This window comes from Protopterus annectens, chromosome 1.part0 (assembly GCF_019279795.1).
Source record: "Protopterus annectens isolate FY-2018-M chromosome 1.part0, PAN1.0, whole genome shotgun sequence".
Taxonomy (NCBI): Eukaryota; Metazoa; Chordata; order Ceratodontiformes; family Protopteridae; genus Protopterus; species Protopterus annectens.
Genome location: NC_056725.1, coordinates 1,388,445,879 through 1,388,465,608, shown reverse-complemented (window position 1 = coordinate 1,388,465,608; position 19,730 = coordinate 1,388,445,879). Strand labels below are relative to the sequence as shown.

Here is a 19,730-nt window from a genome sequence, read left to right as displayed (position 1 = left end):
CAGGGTTTTTTTTTTTTTGTTTTTATTGGCTTCTGGCTTTTAGATGTTTTTGTACAAATACTGAGCCACTGGCACCTACCCAGTCAGATCAGCAGTGATTTTATGCAGGCCTTGGAATTTGTGATGTGCGTTTTGTATCTTTGTAAGGATTAAGTGAAGGTATAATTAACATCCTGCAAATTAAGAAATAATTTTAGAACTTCTTTTCCCGGCTTGTGGCATTCAGCAAAGGCACCTTCACATTCTTATTTGCAAATTTTGATTCATTTTTGTTTTTGTATTTCAGAATGTCTAAAAAGACAGTATGGGTAAGACACCATGGACAGATAAATCTGGTTCCGGAGCTCATGTGTTGCATTGAGTTGAATCTTAGTAGATGCAGCTGGTAATTTTATGCCTCCATCTGTTATCAATCTTCCATCATACACAAACATCCCTAAAGTCATTTCCTAGATCTGGGATGTCTAAATCCCATTTGTCTTGGCTGCTTCATAACTTCCTTATACTTGCTGCCCCCACCACCACCACACACAGAAATACACACGATGGATTTGGATAGTCATTTCTAGCTGAGCCTGGTTGTGTTAACTGGATGTTTGCCAGCCAAGTATAACACAACATGTAGCCTTCAGTGTGTCTCCTGGTAACCCTAATTCAGTAGGGTATTTTCAGATAGGATTAAGTCTCAACTTTTCTTGTGGTAGTTTTTGTCTGGACCCTCACAGAAGACCTGCTTGCCAAGAGTCCTAGGTTCATACTAGGCTAACTGCTCTGAAGGACCATTTTAAGCTTACCCAACAGCCTGAACTCAGAATCAAACCCTATATCTTGTGTCTGAGGTGAACACTTTAACCATTATTCCAAACACCCTGCAACACACAGGAAGCTGCACTAGAAGCACAGTGCTCCAAATAACATAACTCTGAAGTGCAGTGTTTTGATGGACACAGTCTCAACTCCCATGCAAGGTGATTGCTTGTGGTTGTGGTGGTTTAGATAGAAAATAGTAAATAGCTGTTTAATTATTCAAGGGAATTAAACTTGTAAAGTTTTTGATGTCTGCATGTGGTTGTCTATCTAGAGAAGCTTTAGTTGAACGGTCATTGTTTGTCCTCCATAGGTACAACCTCCTGTGCTGCTGATGTAGCTAATGCAGCCCGTCTGAAATGCCTTGATTTCTTGGTGGAGAAGCTTGCCATGGTGACAGACTTTGAAGGCTTGAAATGCTTTCAGGAAATTTATAATAGAAGAGCTGTTAATAAGCCTATATGGTCTGAAAATTATTTTGGAATCCATCCATTTTTTATACCAAGAGGTAAGAAGTGATTAAAAGTATCAAAGTTAATTTCTGGTTCGTTTTTGTTGTAGACTGAGTGTTGAAAATATGCCCTTAAATCAGGATGTAGTAGGAGTCTAGCACATTTGGCAACTGGTAATGTGGATTACATTTCATGAAGAAAAATGTTTGCTAGTTGTAAGATTCATCCATGCACCATACTCTTGCCCTACAGTATTGAATGTGGAAAACTTCAGTTTAGTGCACACTCAGTTTGGTTATTTGGCAGATATTTTCTTTCACCTGTGTACATTTAAATAAAAATGAAGGAGTCTGTCAGATCTAACTGCTCTCCGTAAACTGTGATAATGTTATTGTCATGAGGCACTGTATATAAAAAAAAAAGGGGGGGGGGGTTGTCAGTGATGAATGCTAGTTTTTATTGGTGATGGATGGTAACAGTATTGAAGTGGGGGATACAAAAATAAGCTCTGTAAAAGTAGTTCTGAGGAAGGAACAGATCAGATCAAAAGCTAACAGAGGCTTTAGACATTTGTTTTGCTTTTTTTGTATCCCATTTTTGCTATTTCTTTTTTCTACTGCTGTTGCTTAGCAGCATGTATTCTGCTGAATTTGTATAACAATACAACTTTTTACCCACACTCTCCTCTGCTGACTTGGACCCCTTATTGATCCCACAGACAGCTGTGTTGCCAGCAGTCTCCACATTAAGGTCTGCTAATACTGTTGGGACAATTATTTCTTTTGGTAGCAAGGCTCAGGAAAACCTGGATAAACAGCTGGATTACAAAGAACTTTTCCTTTTAAGACCAAGAAAAGGTGGTCACAGAAAAAAATCTCACAAATCCTGAAGAGAAAGCTTCATAAGAGATTCTGAAAAAAAGTGGTCAATCAAGCAGTAAGCAAACCGAGGAACTTCTTGTAAGAATTTGTCCTAGTGAAATGAATTCTCCTCCAAACTCTGACCAGTAATCTTTCATCACCAATAATGTTTCTGTAAATTCAACTGTATTCAAACCTCTCAACCTCTTATAGCAAGAAATCTGGACAAAGCCACAAATAATGGGGATGGGGGAGGGGGTACAAAGGCCCAGAAACAATGACACTTTTTAAATATTGCTTTTACAAACTTAGAAAGTTGAGAGAATAACAGGTTTTGCATTAGCATGAATTTTCTGAATGATATGAAGTCTGAAAGTCAAATGTTTGCCATTATTTTCTGGCTTCAGTCCTCAATGATTTGCCAGAACACTACATTTTTATGAGAAATAGACCAAAAATATGAGTTGAAAATCTGGACAGTTGACCTATGACCACATACTCATTTTGTTTTCAAGAAATATTTATGAAATTTGACCTCTGCAGACTGTCTTCTGCCCTACAGTTCCCAGGATCTGACAGTCTTGTAAAGTATTTCATTTAAACTGTACAGGGACTCCTTACATACTCGTTTACAATATGCATGGCCTGGTGTTTTTGTTCTGTTTGGAAGACAGACACTTGAATTATCTGTGCTGCACATTTCACATGTTTTTTCATTGGTTAATTTATTTGTTGAGTGATACTTAAATACACAGGGAATTTCTTGGTCTTTGTCTTTCTTGATAAGACTTGAAGCCTGGAAAAATGCAAGCACTGTTGATGACTCCCTGCTAGTTATTTTTCTACCAACCCTTCCATCTGTCTGCTTTTTAAACTTCATGATTTTAAGCTGCCTACCGTTACTGTATTGTCGCCTCATAGCAAGACGTTGTGCCGTTTGATACTCTGGTAGAGCGTCTTCTATATGGAGATGTGTGAATGGGCGTACCTTCATTGAAGGTTGTGCGTCAGGGCTGGGAAACTCGGCACATAAAAAATCTACTGCCAATCATTAGCGGACCGGAGTTCCGCTGTGGCGACCCCTAACCGGGGAAAAAGCCGAAAGACACAAACAAACCCTTACTGTAAATTGAGCTTTATAAGCTCCTCCCTTTCTACACTGCTGTTAATATCTTGAATTATTTCTTTGCCTTTCCTTGTGTTTATTTTGGAAAAAAGTGCATTTTGCTTGTCATTGTCTGTTCTACTGATTTACTTTGAATTCATTATCTAGCCAGCCAACTGATGGATAAAGTGTTGTATTTTTACACTACAGCAAGCACTTTTGTTTTTTTACATCGAGGTCAGTGGATTTTCTGTCTAGTGGTGCTGGGTGATAGCTGTTCTGTATAGGTTGGGGAAAGACGCTGTAGATTCCTGCATCTAATTGTTTTATTGGCTGGAGAGCTTATTAATCAGCTTACCTTGTTTTTTAGTGGCCTTATAAATTCTGCACACGTGAAGGGCTCTTGGCTCATTTCTACAAAGCAAAGTACTTTTGAATAATCACACTTTTATAAGCTGTTCAAAGTACACTGCTGTATCTGTATCTTTGTTTGTTTCTGGTAGCATTTTACTCTGGACACACTCGTGCTGTGCTTTTACAGTAGGAGAACTGGGATTATTCATCTAGTGGTAGCAGTTGTTTACCTGGTTATTTTGATTGAGGAAGCAGACAAAAGGGCTCTAAGTGTAGTTGTTTTATTGGCCAGAGGGCTCAGTCAGTTTTTCTGTATTTCCAGTGCTGATATAAATTCAGCACATTTGTATGGAGCTGCTCACTGTGCCAGTGCCCAGTACAGATGCAAACATTTGGAAACATTGCTTATTTTCATTATACTGTGAAAGTTTACTATGCTCATTAAGTTATTATAGCGCCCAGCACTATTGTTGCTCAGATAGTATCTGATTTGCAAGCATCTGATTTGCACTGGGCAGCATCGCCGCTTAGGTTAGTTGCAGATTTCACCATGTAAGCACCCTTCCCTCATCCAATTAAAAATACCCTCCACTCCTATCATCAGGACCTGCAACCATGGATGGGCACTTTCCTGCTATCTCTGCATCTAGCTTGGTGGATATGGATATCCTGAGGCAATGTAACAGTTGCCTTATGTACAGTGACAACCACTTTATTCTCCAACAGACAAATACAGTATGTGAAAGATGTAGTTGCACATTGACACTGGAGGATAAACTCTCACGTGCAGACACAAAAATCAACAAAGAAGTTGTTAGCAACTCTCACACTTCACTCACCGCACACGCAGACCCACATATGTGGAGGTGCTCAGATGTAACTTGCCCGAACCTAAAAGTTGTCAAAGGGGCTGTCCTCAGGTACATAAACAAGACTATTCCCATCACAACACACAAAGCTACATCTCATTGTGTCTCAACTACCAAGCCCATAAGGTGAAATACTCCACAACCCAGTATTCTGGTCATAGGAGACTCCATTGTGAGATGCACTGATGTCCCTCTGAACAGGCTGAATAAGGGGAAGGTTGCGGTTAGTTGCCTGTCAGGTGCCAAAATTTGCCAGATTTTGTAAGTACTCAGGTCACTTTACCCCTAAATACCAGCATGACTCAAGCCATAGCCCATGTGGACATGAATAACCTGAGACATACCTTCTTGAACTATATGAAGAGGGACATGCTTGAGCTCTCAGAATGTGTGTCACAGGTAGGTATGAGCCTAGCATTGAGCAGCATTCTACCATCTCCAAGAATGATGATCATTTTCTGCTGGTACTGTGGCAAGTTTAACAGTTGGCTTAGCTACTGGTGTTACTGCAGAGGAGGACAGTACGTGTCAGGCTAGGAGGATGTGGTTGATTGGCCACACTGCTTTGCCAGGGGTGGTCTTCACTTGTTGCCTCTAGGTTATTGGATATTGGCCAAAACATTATACTTACCATAGTGCCTTCTTTTAGTAATTGCCAAACAGAAAAACCTTTCAACATAACAAAAGCTACTCAGGACGAGCTAAAGGTGTTACTGCTGTCAATACTAGGAGCCCTTGATAAACTACTCCCTGGAAGCTGTTCTCACCTTGGAGAATACTGACGTCTGTGCAGTTACTGAAACATGGTTCAAAGCCACAGAAAGTACTCCAACACTTGGCTATAATGCTTTTCATTATTTTCCATCCATCTACTGAACATGAAAGTGCAAAAGGCTGAGATGTATTTATGTACATGAGTACACCTCAAGGCTGGTCAAACAATATAACACGCTTGTTGAGGTACTCCATGCCCAGTTAACCATTGGAAATATCCATTACCATATTTTTGCTAGCTGTAGGTCGCCCACTATGAGCTAGAAAACCCTTGCATCATAACTGAAGTTACTAGAATCATTCACCATCCAACCCAATACCATACTCATGGGTGATTTTAACTACACCTCCATTAAATGGGAGGTGTACATGGCCACTAACATGCAGGCCCAAATATTTCTTGACTTTGTAAATTCAAATGCATTGGAGCAGCTAGTCTGCAGTCCCATTAGGGGAACAAATGTCCTATATCTATATATGGTACTCAAAAATATGGGAAGTGCTGCAAGCCCCCATAGCATGATGTCCTCTCAGGTAAGATCAGATCACAAAGAATTCTTCCTTGAAATAAAGGTAAAATTAGTTCCCCAACCTAATCCCAAAAACTGTAAAATCCTTCTCTAAGGTAAATTACTCCTTAAGAGACAACATAGCTAGTTTCACAGCTCCACCAAATCCAGAAAACAAGAAAACTATGCAGAGGCATACACAAAATCCCTGTATGACCATATAAACAACTGCAAAGAAACAGTAGTACCAGACCAAAATAAACCTAGGTCAAAACACAAAAACAACAAAAGAAAGTCCTGTCAAGAAGTAAAAGGGGAATGTACACAACAAAGAAGCAGATTCCTCATTAGTCTAAACAAATGAATCAGGGTATTAGTCATGTCTCTAAAAGCAGACTATGAGATAAAACTAGCCTCCAAACTGAGGATAGCGATAAGGCATTTTTCAGTTATGTCTGCAATCTTAAGAGCAGCACCCAACAATGTATGGAATTGGTTGTAGATAGCATCTCCTATACTCAGCCAGAAGATATAGCAAATCAGCTGGCTGACAAATTTTGCTCAAATTTCACCTCACGCTTACCCCCATTTCTCTCTCAAAAATACCCTCCACCACTCCTTCGCCAGCTATCGCCCCCCCCCCCAAAAAAAAACAGGTTGCCACTGCATTTTCTGAAGCTAAAACACAATTTCAGTGGGGCCTGTCAATATACCAAGTTGGTTCTTAAACAGCTTAAAGCAGGGATTATCAGACCCATTAGGATCTCTATTTAGCCACTCCCTCCAGACTGGCTTTCTCCTGGTAGAGTGGAGGAAAGCAACAGTCATCTCTCTCCATAAAGGGGGACAGTCTACTGACCCATGAAATTACAGACCCACAAGTTTGACTAGCCTTGTATGTAAGGGCATGGAAAAGAATAATCATGGACTTGATAAATAATGATATAGAGCTCCCAACACTGGACCTGACCCAGTTCAGCTTTGTCAGGGGTAGGTCATGCCTACTGAATTTGGTGGATTTGTTTGAGAAAGTCACAAAGGCCATGGATGAGGGTAAAACATTACATACCGCCTACCTTGACCTGGTCAAGGCATCTGAGACAGTTCCCCACTCAGGTGTTATAAATAAACTCACACAACTGGGCATAAATCCCTTTGTCAACAGATGGATAGCCAGTTGGCTCACTAACAGGACATATGGTTAAAGTGGGTGAATCCTAAGAGGCCAGTAACTACTGATGTGCCACAGGACATAGTATTGGGACCACTCCAGTTTAGGATATACTTGTCTGAAGTCAAGGCTAATGTCCAAGGCCTCTGGATGACAAAGTTTGCAGACAACTACAAGCTGAGGGCAGTCATTGAATGCCCCAATGAAGTAGATATCCTTCGATGTGTTGCGTCTTGTGGATCAGGTGCTCTTGGCCAGAGGTATCCCAACCCCCCCCAGGAACTATCCTTCCTTGGGAGGTGATCACCCATCTCCAGAGACCCTTTCTTATTCTCCTCCTTCATTGCCTTTGAAGTCCATGGATATAGTACAGTCTTCCCCTTCTGTGGTTCTTTTTATGGATCTCACCAAGAAACCGCAGTTGTTTTCGTGGCAGGAAAGTTTTGCTACGACCCAGGATGTCAATTGTGACACGCATAGTTTGCTGCTCCACAGCCATCCAGGGACTCCGGGTCGGCAGGCTGAGCCACTTAGAGGAGGGGTGACCCCTGTCCTGGACATTCACTCCTCTTCAGGTGGACCAGCCTTCCAAATCATGGAGAAGGCTTTCGCTGCTGCTGGCGATACTGGGCTGTCTATCCCTCCGCCCTCCTCTGGTACACTGGTTTCACAAGTCACACCGAGCGGACACCGGGTGCAAGGGCTTCAGGACATATTTCTACAGGAAAGCCCTTTTCCACTGTCTTTCCCAGCTTCTCCCAGTGAGGAAGCCCACCGGAAAAGTTTGTGTTAGAGGAAGCGCATGGACTCTACAGAGGAGTCTCTCACTGAAGAGACAGATTTTGATGAGGTGGAAGGATCTCCTTGGTCACCCTCTGAGGTATCCTTTGGTGATATCCTCGAAATCCTGAAACAGAGAGGTGACTGGCAGTCCTCTAATCCGACCTCTGAGGAGTCTGTGTTCCTGCAGGCTTTTCGCGCCCGGCCCCATACCTCCTGGGTTACTCCACCTGCCAATGAACTTGTCCGGCTTATCGTGCAGCATGCTTGGAAGGCTCCTGACGCTGTCGAAGCTATTCCCCGGAGGCCAGATAAGATTTTGTCCCCTCCTGCTACGGATCCCCATTGGTCAAAAGGCCTTCCTGTAAATGCTTTTGTGGTGGCGGCTGAAACAAAAAAGATCTGGCAGAAGAAAGCCAGACTGTCCATCCGCCTAACAGAGAGACCCGGGCCCTGGACAGGATAGGGAAATGCACCTTTGCATCAGCGACCTTTACTTTCAGGTCCCTGAATTATATGGCACACTTTACCAGGCTTCAACGGGATCTGATTTCTGAGCTCTCTGAAACCTTGGCTGGTGCTGTGTCTGAGGTCCGTGACAAAGTGGCCTGTCAGCTGGCCACCATTGAGTCAATATCTAACTCTTCTATGTGACTGATATTTCACGCATCAGAAGGAGCAGCAGGTTCAGCTGCTGTCTTGACAACACGCCTGGATGCGCTTGTGCAATTTCACGGAACCCTTTAAGGCTTCCTTTCTTAACGCTCCCATTGAGGCCTCCTCGTTGTTTGGACCAAAGTTAAAAGCACACTGGCCAGATGTGAACAGGATGGTAAGACCCTTTCTGCTGTAGGTGTCCATTATTCTTCCCCTCAACGTGCTTTTTCCCGAAACCAAGAGTGGGAAGATATGGTTCAAGAAATCTTAGGGTCCTTTCCGTGACACACAGGCCGAGTTCTCCACTAGAGGCAGAGGGGAAAACTCATAGGGAAGACTCTCCTTTCGGGGCAGAGGGGGTCCGCATAACCAGGGTTCCAGGGATTCTTTTCTTGGTCAATCCTACCAGCGCTCCTGAAGAGCGACCCAACTCTTTCCTCTGGAGGTAGTTGGGGGATTTTTCTCCTTGTACCCTTCTGCCTGGCTAACCATCACCACAGATTCTTGGGTACAAAGGATTATAACCAGAAGTTATCATGTCCCCTTCAATCTTTGTCCTGTCCCTTCAAAAAACCTTCCCTGATATTCCACCCAGTCAAAGGGATGAAGCAGCACTAGAGATAGAAAAGCTGATAAGAGAGTCATCCAAATAGTCCTTCAAGACCAGATAGGATCCCAGATTCTACTCAAGACTATTTTTGGTGCCAAAGAAAATAATGTACTGGAGACCAATTTTGGATGTCAGTGTACTGAACAAGTTTGTGAGAGTACAAAAATTATGGATGGTCACAATACAGTTTATCCTGCCGCTTTTGGAAAAAGACTATTGGATGTGCTCGATAGATCTTCAAGATGCGTACTACCACATAAAAGTGGACAGGCCATCAAGAAGATTTCTGCGCTTCTGTGCGGGAGCCAGTCACTACCAGTTCAGAGTACTGCCCTTAAGACACTATACAGCCCCCAGTGTGTTCACAGAGTGCATGGCAGTGGTCACAGCTCACTTGCGACGTCAAGGATTCCAGGTGTTTCCATACCTAGATGACTGGCTCATTTCTGCTCCACCAGACATCTACTGGAAGAAACCCTGGCATACTCTCTCCTTGCTGCACAAAGGATAGGCATAACCATAAACTGGCAAAAATCCAATCTCACCCCATCTCAGTCGATAGAATTCAAAGGGGTTATTTTGGACACAAAGAAATGCAGAGCTGCTATTCCACAGCACAGAATTTTAAGGATAAAGCAACAACTGATTGCAATCCTTTCAAGGGAGAAATCCACGGCTCACTCTGCTCTACAGCTATTGGGTTCCATGGTAGCTTCTATCACCATTGTCCCCCTGGCCAGGTTCCACATGAGGCTTCTACAATGGCTACTGCTCACCCAATGGTATCCCTTTCAGCATCCTCTTTCAGCCGTGATTCGAGTAACCCACAGGTGCAAACAGGATTTAAATTGGTGGATGACGCACAATCTGTCACAATGGTCTCACCCCTTCTCCCCCCAACAACCTAAGGCCACAGTGACCACAGACACCTCCCGGATGGGGTGGGGGGTCTATGTCAGGAACAGACAGTCCAAGGCACGTGGTCCGAACTGGAGGCCCATCTGCATATAAATGTTCTAGAGCTGAGGGCGGTGCTTCTGGCGTTGCAAGCATTCCATCCCCTGCTGCCATCTGGGACAATTGCGATTCAATCAGACAACAATGGCAGTGGTCTGGTACATCAACAAATAAGGTGGAACCAAATCTTACACCCTTTGTCGAGAGGCCATGAGGATATGGCAATGGGCGATGGTTGCCAACCATTTTCTTCTAGCAACACACATTCCCGGGACTTCCAACGTGATAGACAAACTCAGCAGGTGCATTCTTCAACGTCACGAGTGGTCCCTGAATCCTTTGATAGCGGCGGAGATCTTCCACCGCTGGGGCCGTTCTTGCTGCGACCTCTCTGCATCCCCAACCAACTACAAATGCAGCAACTACTTCACCCCGATTCCCCCTCCGGGACAATCACCCAGGGACGCTGTAGTCCACGATTGGCCCTCGGATCTTCTTTACGCATTCCCACCCTTTCCCCTCATTCCCCAGTTTCTGAAGAAAGCTAGTCAGTTGAAGAGCAAGGTGATCCTTACAGCACCATATTGGCCTCTGCAGATTTGGTTCCCCTTCCTTTGGCCTCGCCTACTAGATTGACCATGGATTCTCCATCCAACCCCGGAGTTGATCTCACATCCACAGAACTTGATTCATCCCAACTTGAACAGCCTGAAGCAGATGGCTTGGCTACTCCAATTCCCTTGATTGCCAGGCAAAATGATTTCTCTTTACCAGTACGCGGCATTCTCATTGCATCTCATAAGTCTTCCACTAGAATTTCTTATCTGAGCAAGTGGAAAAGATTTACCTGTTGGCTGAAAGATAAGCAAGTAGATCCCTTCTCAGCACCAGTGTCGATAATACTAGACTATCTGGCCGACCTTTTCCAATCGGGTCTATCGGCCTCTACCATTAGAGTTCATTTGGCTGCAATTTCTAATTTTCATGAGGGTGTCCAAAATTCCTCTCTTATGTCCCACAAATTGTGCAAGACCTTCATAAAAGGTGTGAATCATCTGAAGCCACCTTTTGGAGAACCTATTCAACCATGGGATTTATCATTAGTTCTACAAGCTCTGACGATGCCACCTTTCGAAACGGCCTCTTCTTGCGACCTCAAGCATTTGTCATGGAAAACCATGTTTTTGTTTGCCATTACTTCTGCCAGACGTATTTCTGAGCTTCAAGCTTTATGTATAGAGTCCATACTTGATTTTTCATATAGAGATAGTGTCTCTGAGAACTAATCCATCATTTCTGCCAAAAGTGATCTCTGAAATGTCCATTAATCAAACCATTGAATTGCCAGTTTTCTTTCCCAATCATTCAAACAGAGAAGAGTATTGCCTACATACCCTAGATATCCACAGGCAAATCCATTTTTACTTGAACAGGACTAGGTCCTTTCGTAAATCTGACCAGTTATTTTTGGCCTTTTCTGGAGCTAGATTATGATCTGCTGTTGCTGAGGTCAGATTAGCTAGATGGTTGAAGGACTGTGTGACCTTCATTTATACACAACGTAATATCTCGTTGCCTACAACCATGAAAGCTCATTCAACAAGGTTGGTGGCAACTTCTGCTGCCTTCCATGCCAGAGCTTCTTTACATGACATCTGTGCAGCTGCAACTTGGGGCTACACCTCATACCTTCATCAATCATTGCAAATTGGATTTGGCCTCCAGGGGAAGAGCATCTTTCGGTTCTATGGTGCTCAAGAATGTCCTTCCATGAGAGCCTCCTAGGAATAGAGGTAGCTGTGGGGACTCTGTCCCATGCGTAAAGAATGAATGAGGATTAACTATCAGATAAAGAAGTTATGTCTTACCATAACGTTCCATCTGTATTGTTGATCCTCGTTCAGTCATTACTACCCTCCCTCCTTCCCCCTCCTGTGGTTTTTAGTGGATCTCACCATCCGGTTCTCTTAGGTTATTTGACCAGAGGTAGCCTCTACCTTCTTTGACTTGCCAACTCAATCTGAGGTAACCGGGAGAGGGGGATTGTGTGTAAGAGTTTAGCTCGAGAGTTTGAAGCCGACGAATGTCTGACTCTGTTCCGAGGTCGAAACCGATACCCATGCGTAATGACTAAGACATAACTTCTTTTTCTGCTGTACTCAGCCCTCATTAGACCAATAATATTGAGTACAATGCCCCACTTGGCATGTACTTGACTAGGCAGTTACAACAGTTGGAGTGACTTCAGAGGTTTCTCTCACAGAAAATACGGAGTAAACTGCATGAACTATGCAGCTAGATTAAAAGTCCTATACCTTTACTCTGTCTCTTAACAACTAATAAGGAGTGACCTATGCCTGACCTAAAAGGCATTCACAAATACAGCCCTGATGGACCTGCTGCACATCCGCAAGTCAAACAGTATGAGGGTCACTTGATTCTGGAGTCTAAACTTAGTCAGCGACTCAAACAAAGCATGTTGGAGAGACAGATGTGTCTCAGAGATTGCCCCCGTTGTTGGAACAAGCTTCCTATTCACATTAAGCAGAGCAATTCCCTGACACTGTTCAAATGCAGTTTAGACCAATGGATGGTGAATTGCAAATTCACACCTGGAGTAAGGCATGTGTACCTTATGGACAGGAGCAGTCTGTAAAGATATTCAATGGACAGGCACAATCCATACCATCTTCTTGTCCCTAGGGTCCATATATTGGGTAAAATCGGGTTATATTGGCTAGGTTTGTAAGGGCCCTTAATCAATTAGCATAGTAATCTCCTGTGAACCCAAAACATTCCCAAGCGTCTAGAAAACTACCATTAATCCAAACCACCTCTCGGATGTTACCACCTAATTCTGCTGAACACTTCCAGTCCATCATTGTCTTCCCAGTCGAGGAAAAGTTGTAGAGAAAAACTCATGCACACCCAAACCTGTAAATACATTAAGAAACATGGTGACCTTTTTCAAATATCAGTGTAGTTTAGGACTGAGATGACAAAAAGCCTTTTGTTCAATCTAGGGGATTTGAATAAAAGTATAGCTAATTGCCAGGAGTATGAAAATAAGGCACAGGTGATGCCCATGTTTAAACAAGCTGAACAAGTAGCCAAGCATTCTATGAAATGCAGCTAAGATGCTACAGAGGCTTCTTCCAGCACCTCTGCTACTGGATCTGTCATCTACAGATTTGTTTGGCTTTGCGTTTAGTCCCTACCAGAGGATATCAAGGCCAGGCTTCTGAATTCCAGTTTTCATCAGAACCTGTTTGACCCTTCTGTTGTTGAACTAACTTCCTTTGTCCATAGGGAACAAAAGCCCATCCATAAGGGCAGGGAACAGCCCATGAAGACATTTCAGAGGTAAAAAAGCACAACCAGGGACTCCAAATCTAGAAAAAAAATTATCACATAAATCAATCTGACTGACTGTCTTCTACATTCCCCTGACTCCTTGGTCCAGATGCTCCCCCCTTGTTACAAACACTTGCTCTGTCCCGCCCATCTTGGAAATTCATCAGTCCATATTGGTCATATCCATCATCCTACATGGTTACAGAATATTTTTGGAAGAAGCTCCCCTCATCCAAAGGATTTCTCCCACCTCAACCCAATCAACCTATTTGCTTCCCCATTCAGGACTTTTTCTCCTACGGAACAATAAGTACCTGGTCCAATGTTGTCTTTTTTCATTTTATTCAATGTGTGGGTTGTCAGTTATGACATCTGAGCCTTATTTCAAAGCTTTTGGATCCGAGAGCTCTAACCTCTCCCCCTACTCGCAGTTCCCCTCTCCTGTCTGAATTCCCTCTGATCTCGTCTGTCACCTGTGTAAACCAGATGTGTGACCAAGGTCCCCGTCATTATTCACAATAAGTGAATGCTTTTTCTTTCTCCTGCTTAAAACTGAGAGTTCAGTATTGCATAGGATTAGGATTTTATACATTTAGTGTATACACTTACGGTGTGTTCCATTTTGTCATTCAGTGTAGCTTTTCATCAGTGTGTGCTTGCATGTGCTTGTTCTTATCCTTAGCTCACTGGTTAAAGCCTGTTTCTTAGATAAGTAGAATTTTAGACAGTTAAAGTACCTAGTTCTGATGTTGCTAAGTTTTAAAAAGTGCTCTTCCTGCTGTCATAAAATTCCTCTAGAAGACTGACACACAGGGTCTGTACTTGGACCTTCTCACTTAGAAGCTTTGTGTTATATCTGTGCTGTCTTCAGCACCAGAGCTCTTCAAGCGCGTAAAGAAAAACTGATTTTGAAAGGCCTTCTACCTCCACAGACAGGGTCCTGAATGTTCTTGGACTCAAGTATCCAAATCTTTCCCTTCTGTGATAAGAAGAGAAATAAAGAAAAAGATTCAAAAAGAGAAAGAAAGGGAGAAAACTTAGAGAAATCAAAAGACAAAACAGAGGATTGTCCAGAGAAAGCCAAGAAAAGGTCTCCTGCCCCCACAGCTATTGGAGTTTCAAAAAATAGTCGGCTCCAAATACTTCTTGGATTCTGACTGTGTATGAAGTCATCATTTATTCTGGCACCAGTCAGTCCCAGGCTTCACTCTCCTGTTTTACAGAAAATGCCTTTTAAGTCTGCATCAACACCTTCTTCCTCCAGATCTGACAAATCTGCTAGAGGTCTCACAAAATTCTCAGTTGACCGAATGATAGATTCTTGAGGACTTAAATTCAGATGGGAGTCCTCCCAGCTCCATATCCGAGAGAGGATCTGGGCTTAGTTCCCTCCACCCTGCCTGTTCAGTCTTCAGCTTCCTACACCATTTCCATTCTCAGAGGTGGTGTATGTTGCATCCAGCCTTCCTGAGGTACCATTGTCTGAGGCTCTTCTGCTGCAATACCTGAATCAACTTTCAAATTTGGATCAAGACGTTTGGTATGCTCAGAGTTCAGATCCTTCTGGACTCCCTCTGAACACTGTACCCTCCTTCTCTCATTCTCGTACAGAGGGACAGACGGATGCATTAGGCTTTGAGAGTACTTGTCCTTCGTCCAATTCCAATGTATTGCCCTCGGGAGTCCCAAGGCACATTCCCTGAAAGAGGACTTTTAAAAAGAAGCATATTGACTAGTATCCTGTGTCCCTCACTGAAGACACCATCATAGGTGAGGGGAGAAGGTTCCCCAAAATACCCCCTTGAAGATGCATCCTTTGAAGACATTCTGGAATTGATGAAGGGGCATGGGGGATAGTCCACCGAAGCTCCTTCTGATGAGCCAGTGTTTCTCCAAGCCTATGGGTCTGGCCGTTCAGCGTCCTGGATGGTCTCCCTCCTCCCGACACCTTAGTCAACATTATGACTCAAAAAGCCTGGAAGGAGCTTTGTGTGGCAGAGCCCATCCCACAAAAGCCAGATAGAATTGTAGCTACCCCAAAGATAAAATACCAAAATCCACTGTTTCTCAAGCGAACCTCTGTGTCTTGTGAAATCCGCACACAACTTCAGTGCTGCTATAACACCCAACAAACCCAGCAGTAGCAGAACATGTAAACCAATTGGCGATAGTAAATAGAATGTAAAATAAAATAGTTTATTGAATCCAAGCTCCTGGGTTATGCGCTTTCACTTGTATGAATACAAGCTTCATCAGAACACTAAAACTGACGTTAACAGATCATTAAATAACTTTTTTGGCGCCAATTCTTTTTAAATCAGTCTTAAAAAATTTAAAGACATACATACCCGTTTACTAATACAACAATCCTACTGTTATAAATTGTAGTATTGCATGCATAACTATAAGTTGTAATATATGACATTTAAAGCATGCTACAATAAATAACTTCGAAATTTTAACTAAATGATCATAAAATGCATAAATATATATAACAATGTAATGCAATTTTTTATATTTTTTGTGACTAAAACCATAATACACTTTATATATTTTATACATTTTGGATATTTGATACATTTTTAAGACTGATTTAAAAAGAATTGGCGCCAAAAAAGTTATTTAATGATCTGTTAACGTCAGTTTTTGTTCTGATGAAGCTTGTATTCATACAAGTGAAAGCACTTAACCCAGGAGCTTGGATTCAATAAACTATTTTATTTTACATTCTATTTACTGTCGCCAGTTGGTTTACGTTTGCTCTGCTACTGCTGGGTTTGTTGGTGTTATAGCAGCACTGAAGTTGTGTGTGGAAGGTTCGTTTGCGAAACAGTGGAATTTGATATTTTGTTCCTAGTCACTCCATTGTTCGTATTGGTGGTTCTCTACCCCAAAGATAGGAAATTCTGGGCCAAAGGTCCTCCCGAAGGTGTTATGGTGGTAGCAGCAGCTGCTAAAAAGTTCCCAAAAGGATTTGATAAAAGAACTTTCAAATTCTATGGTGGGTAACTTACCAGTGGGTTTCCAAAAAAAGTGTGCGCTCCCACTTGTCTACCCTACAGTCATCTTTAAATGTAGGCACGAGACTGCTTTCTAAAGCAGCAGATGGTACAGCCCATGCAGTCGATACTGGCATTGCAATGCATCGTCATGACTGGATGTGGCTTTACAGCTTTGTGGAAAGCTTTAAAGCGCCCTTCATTAGCTCCCCATATGATGGTTCCATTTTGTTCGAACCAGAAGTTAAGGATACACTTACCAGAAGTTAGCAGGACAGTAAGACCTTGTCTGCCATTGGAATCCATTCTTCACCCCCTCTGAGATCTTTCTCCAGGAATAAGAGAAGAAAAATGTGGTTTAAAAAATCTCAAGGTTTTCACCATGACCCTTCTGGGAATAGGCATCTCAAAGACAGAGGAGGAGGCAATTCCATGGGATGTTGCACTGTTTCCATGGTCCATTTGTAGTGAAACCTTACCACCATCCCTGAACACTTGCCAGACTGCTGCACTCGGGAGGCAGTTGGGTGAATGCTTCTTACACCTTCAAACCTGTCAAAAGATTGCTCATAATACATGGATTCTAAGGATCCTTAGCAGAGGTTATGCAATACCCTTTTTAGAAACCACAAGAATAAAACAAAAGATTGCCAACATTCCACATGGTCAGTTGGAATCTGCTGCAGCAGAGGTTCAGAGGTTTCTAATGAAAGGAGTCATCAAACCAGTCTCCCAAGACCAGTTAAAATCTGGAGTCTGCTCAGGGTTCTTTCTAGTACCAAAAAGGCAGGGGCCCTGAGAAATTTTGGATCTCAGTGAATTGAATCAATTTGCAAAGTGGACAAAATTTCCAATAGTCACAGTACAGATAGTTCTAACTACTCAGGACAATTGGGATGTGCTCTGTAAATCTTCAGAATGCCTGCTGTCCCATAATGATCCAGCAGCAGACCAGGAGATTTCTCTATTTCTAATCCAGAGCGCTGCCGTCTGATCTCACCGCAGCCTCCAGTGTATTCACCAAGGTAATGGCAGTGATGACAGCCTTTTACAAGCTTGAAGGTATCCAAGTATTCCCATATTTGGATGATTGGCTTCTAACTGCTACCGGCAGGGATCTTTCTAGCACATCAGTCATTCTTACTAAGGCTGGTAACCTACCTGGGTTTTTCTGTCAACACCAAGAAAAGCAAATTACAACCTATCCAATCCATATAATTTATAGACTGCCAAATAGACACTATTCATCAAATAGCAGAGCTACCCTCAGCACTGGTCAGATGAATCAGATCGGTTGCTGTTTGGACAATAAATCATCCCCATCCCCAGGCCTGACTGATGTTGAGTCGTAGGTCTGATGGCTTCCTCCATCATGATGGTCCCTTTTAGCCAGATGTCACATGAGAGTTCTACAATGGACAGTAGCTTTACAGTGGTCTCAGAATTTGTCCCTTTCACTACAAAGTATGACTCGTGGTGATCTGCAAGAGATGTATTCACTGGTGGATTTCAACTGACTCATTTACTTTGGACAGACCCTTCTGTCCTCCGGTTCCCAAAGATACAGTGACCACAGACATCACCCTTCTTGGGTGGGCGATGCATTCTGAAGAGAGAACCCTCCAAGGAATATGGTCTCCATTAGATGCCAACCTTCACATCATTGTCTGAGTTAAGAGCAGTCGTCCTTGTGTTGCAGACATGTCAGGACCATCTACCTAATGATTTGATTGCCATACATTCAGACAACATATTTGTTTGGTACATCAACAAAACAAGGTGGAACCAGGTCATAGCCTCTTTGCTGAGAAGCCATGAGAATCTAGCAATGGGTGATGTCTTTGAAACTCTTTCTAATACCAGTGCATATACCTGGGACATCCAGCATTTGAGCAGAGAAGCTGAGCAGAATATTACTGCCTTACGAGTGGTCTGACAACAGAGCAGTAGTGACAAAAATCTTCCGCCACTGAGGCCAAACTTGCTGCAACCTCTGCTTCTCACCCAAACAGCAAATGTAGAACTTTGCTCTCATCCTTCCACATGGTCGGTCACCGAAAGATGCTGTAGTCCATCCTTGACCTCCCAGGTCTCCTTTACGGCCCCCTGCCCACATTCCTCTTATCACCAAATTCATTCAGAAACCAATGGGAGTGGAAAATGAAGATGATCTTCATTGCCCCTTTTTGGCCTTGTCAGGTATGGTTTCCCTTTCTTTTCCCTCAATTTGTTCACTCACCATGGGTGCTGGATCCTTTCCCTGATCTCTTCAAACACGCCTCCAGGATACCTCACCCAGACCTACAGATCGTAAAGATAACCAATCCCAAACTGCTGTACTCTTAACCACATTGTTTCTCCAATTTTAGCAATTGCCAGAGATGCCCATCATCTTCTCAAAGGAATTCTGCCATAAAGACAAGAGCAAATGGAGGTGCTTTTCCATCTGGGCATCCACTAATGGTCCATAGCTATTTTCAACACTGCTGCCAGAAATCTTAGAATTCCTTTCAGAACTTTTCAAGTCATGGTTAAGTTGTTCAACAATTGAAGTAAAATAAATACCAATTTCAAACTTCCACGTAGAATTCAATGACACTTCCACTGCTTCCCTCAAAATCTCTAAGGCTTTCCTAAGCGGTACCTTCTTAGTGAGACCTCCAGTTTGTGATACAGTCCTCCTGTGGAGCATCCCCATTTTCTAAGTCTTTAACCCAGAAACCCTTTGAAACTGCAGTATCCACAGTTATCAAGTTTCTTTCTTGGAATACTGTATTTTTGTTTGCCATCACCTCTGCCAAATGAGTATCAGAACTTCAGGCAGTTAAGTGAAAGGCAGTCCCTTCCACTTTTTATCATAAAGATACTGTTGCTGAAAACAAGCCCTTCATTTTTTCCAAAAGTGGCTTCTGAGTCAAATTTATATCAACAAATTGATTTACCAGTTTTCTTTCCCAATTTTTCCAATAAAGGGGAACATGTACTTACGTACATTAGATGTGCACAGATGGCTCAGATTTTACCGCCACCGTACCAAGACTTACAGAAAATCAGACCAACTGTTCATGTCCTCATCCAAGAAAAAGTTGGGTCAATCTGTTTCTAAAGGTACACTTCTAAGCTTGTTAGCTAATTATTTTTACATTTGTTGACCGGGCTAGTCTAACTGGATATATGTCCATTTTCAGTAGAGGCCCGGGGAGAAAAGCTCCAAGCATTAACAGTGACAAGTTTACAATATATCAAAAAAACCCACTTAAAATCACAGTACAGAGGCAACGTTGGTCTAAAGAAAAAAAGACACTTAAAATCACAGTACAGAGGGAACATTTGTCAAAAGAAAAATTATACTAAACACAATAATAATACTGAGAAAGATACAAAGGAGAGAAGAGCCCTTTTATATTATCCTCATGCTAAGAAGGAATGTGTAGAGACTAGAATTAGAGGTCCAGGTTAGTGGAGTAGAAAA

At 42.7% G+C, this 19,730-nt stretch overlaps 1 protein-coding gene across 1 annotated transcript in view; it reads left to right on the top strand.

Moving 5' to 3' along the window:
* MDN1 (midasin AAA ATPase 1) overlaps positions 1–19,730 on the top strand; it is a 3,484,183-nt gene that overhangs the window by 1,600,796 nt on the left and 1,863,657 nt on the right. The window contains exon 35 of the mRNA XM_044071809.1: positions 1,121–1,315. Coding sequence (XP_043927744.1) covers positions 1,121–1,315 — 195 coding nt within the window. The remainder of the gene's footprint in view (positions 1–1,120; positions 1,316–19,730) is intronic.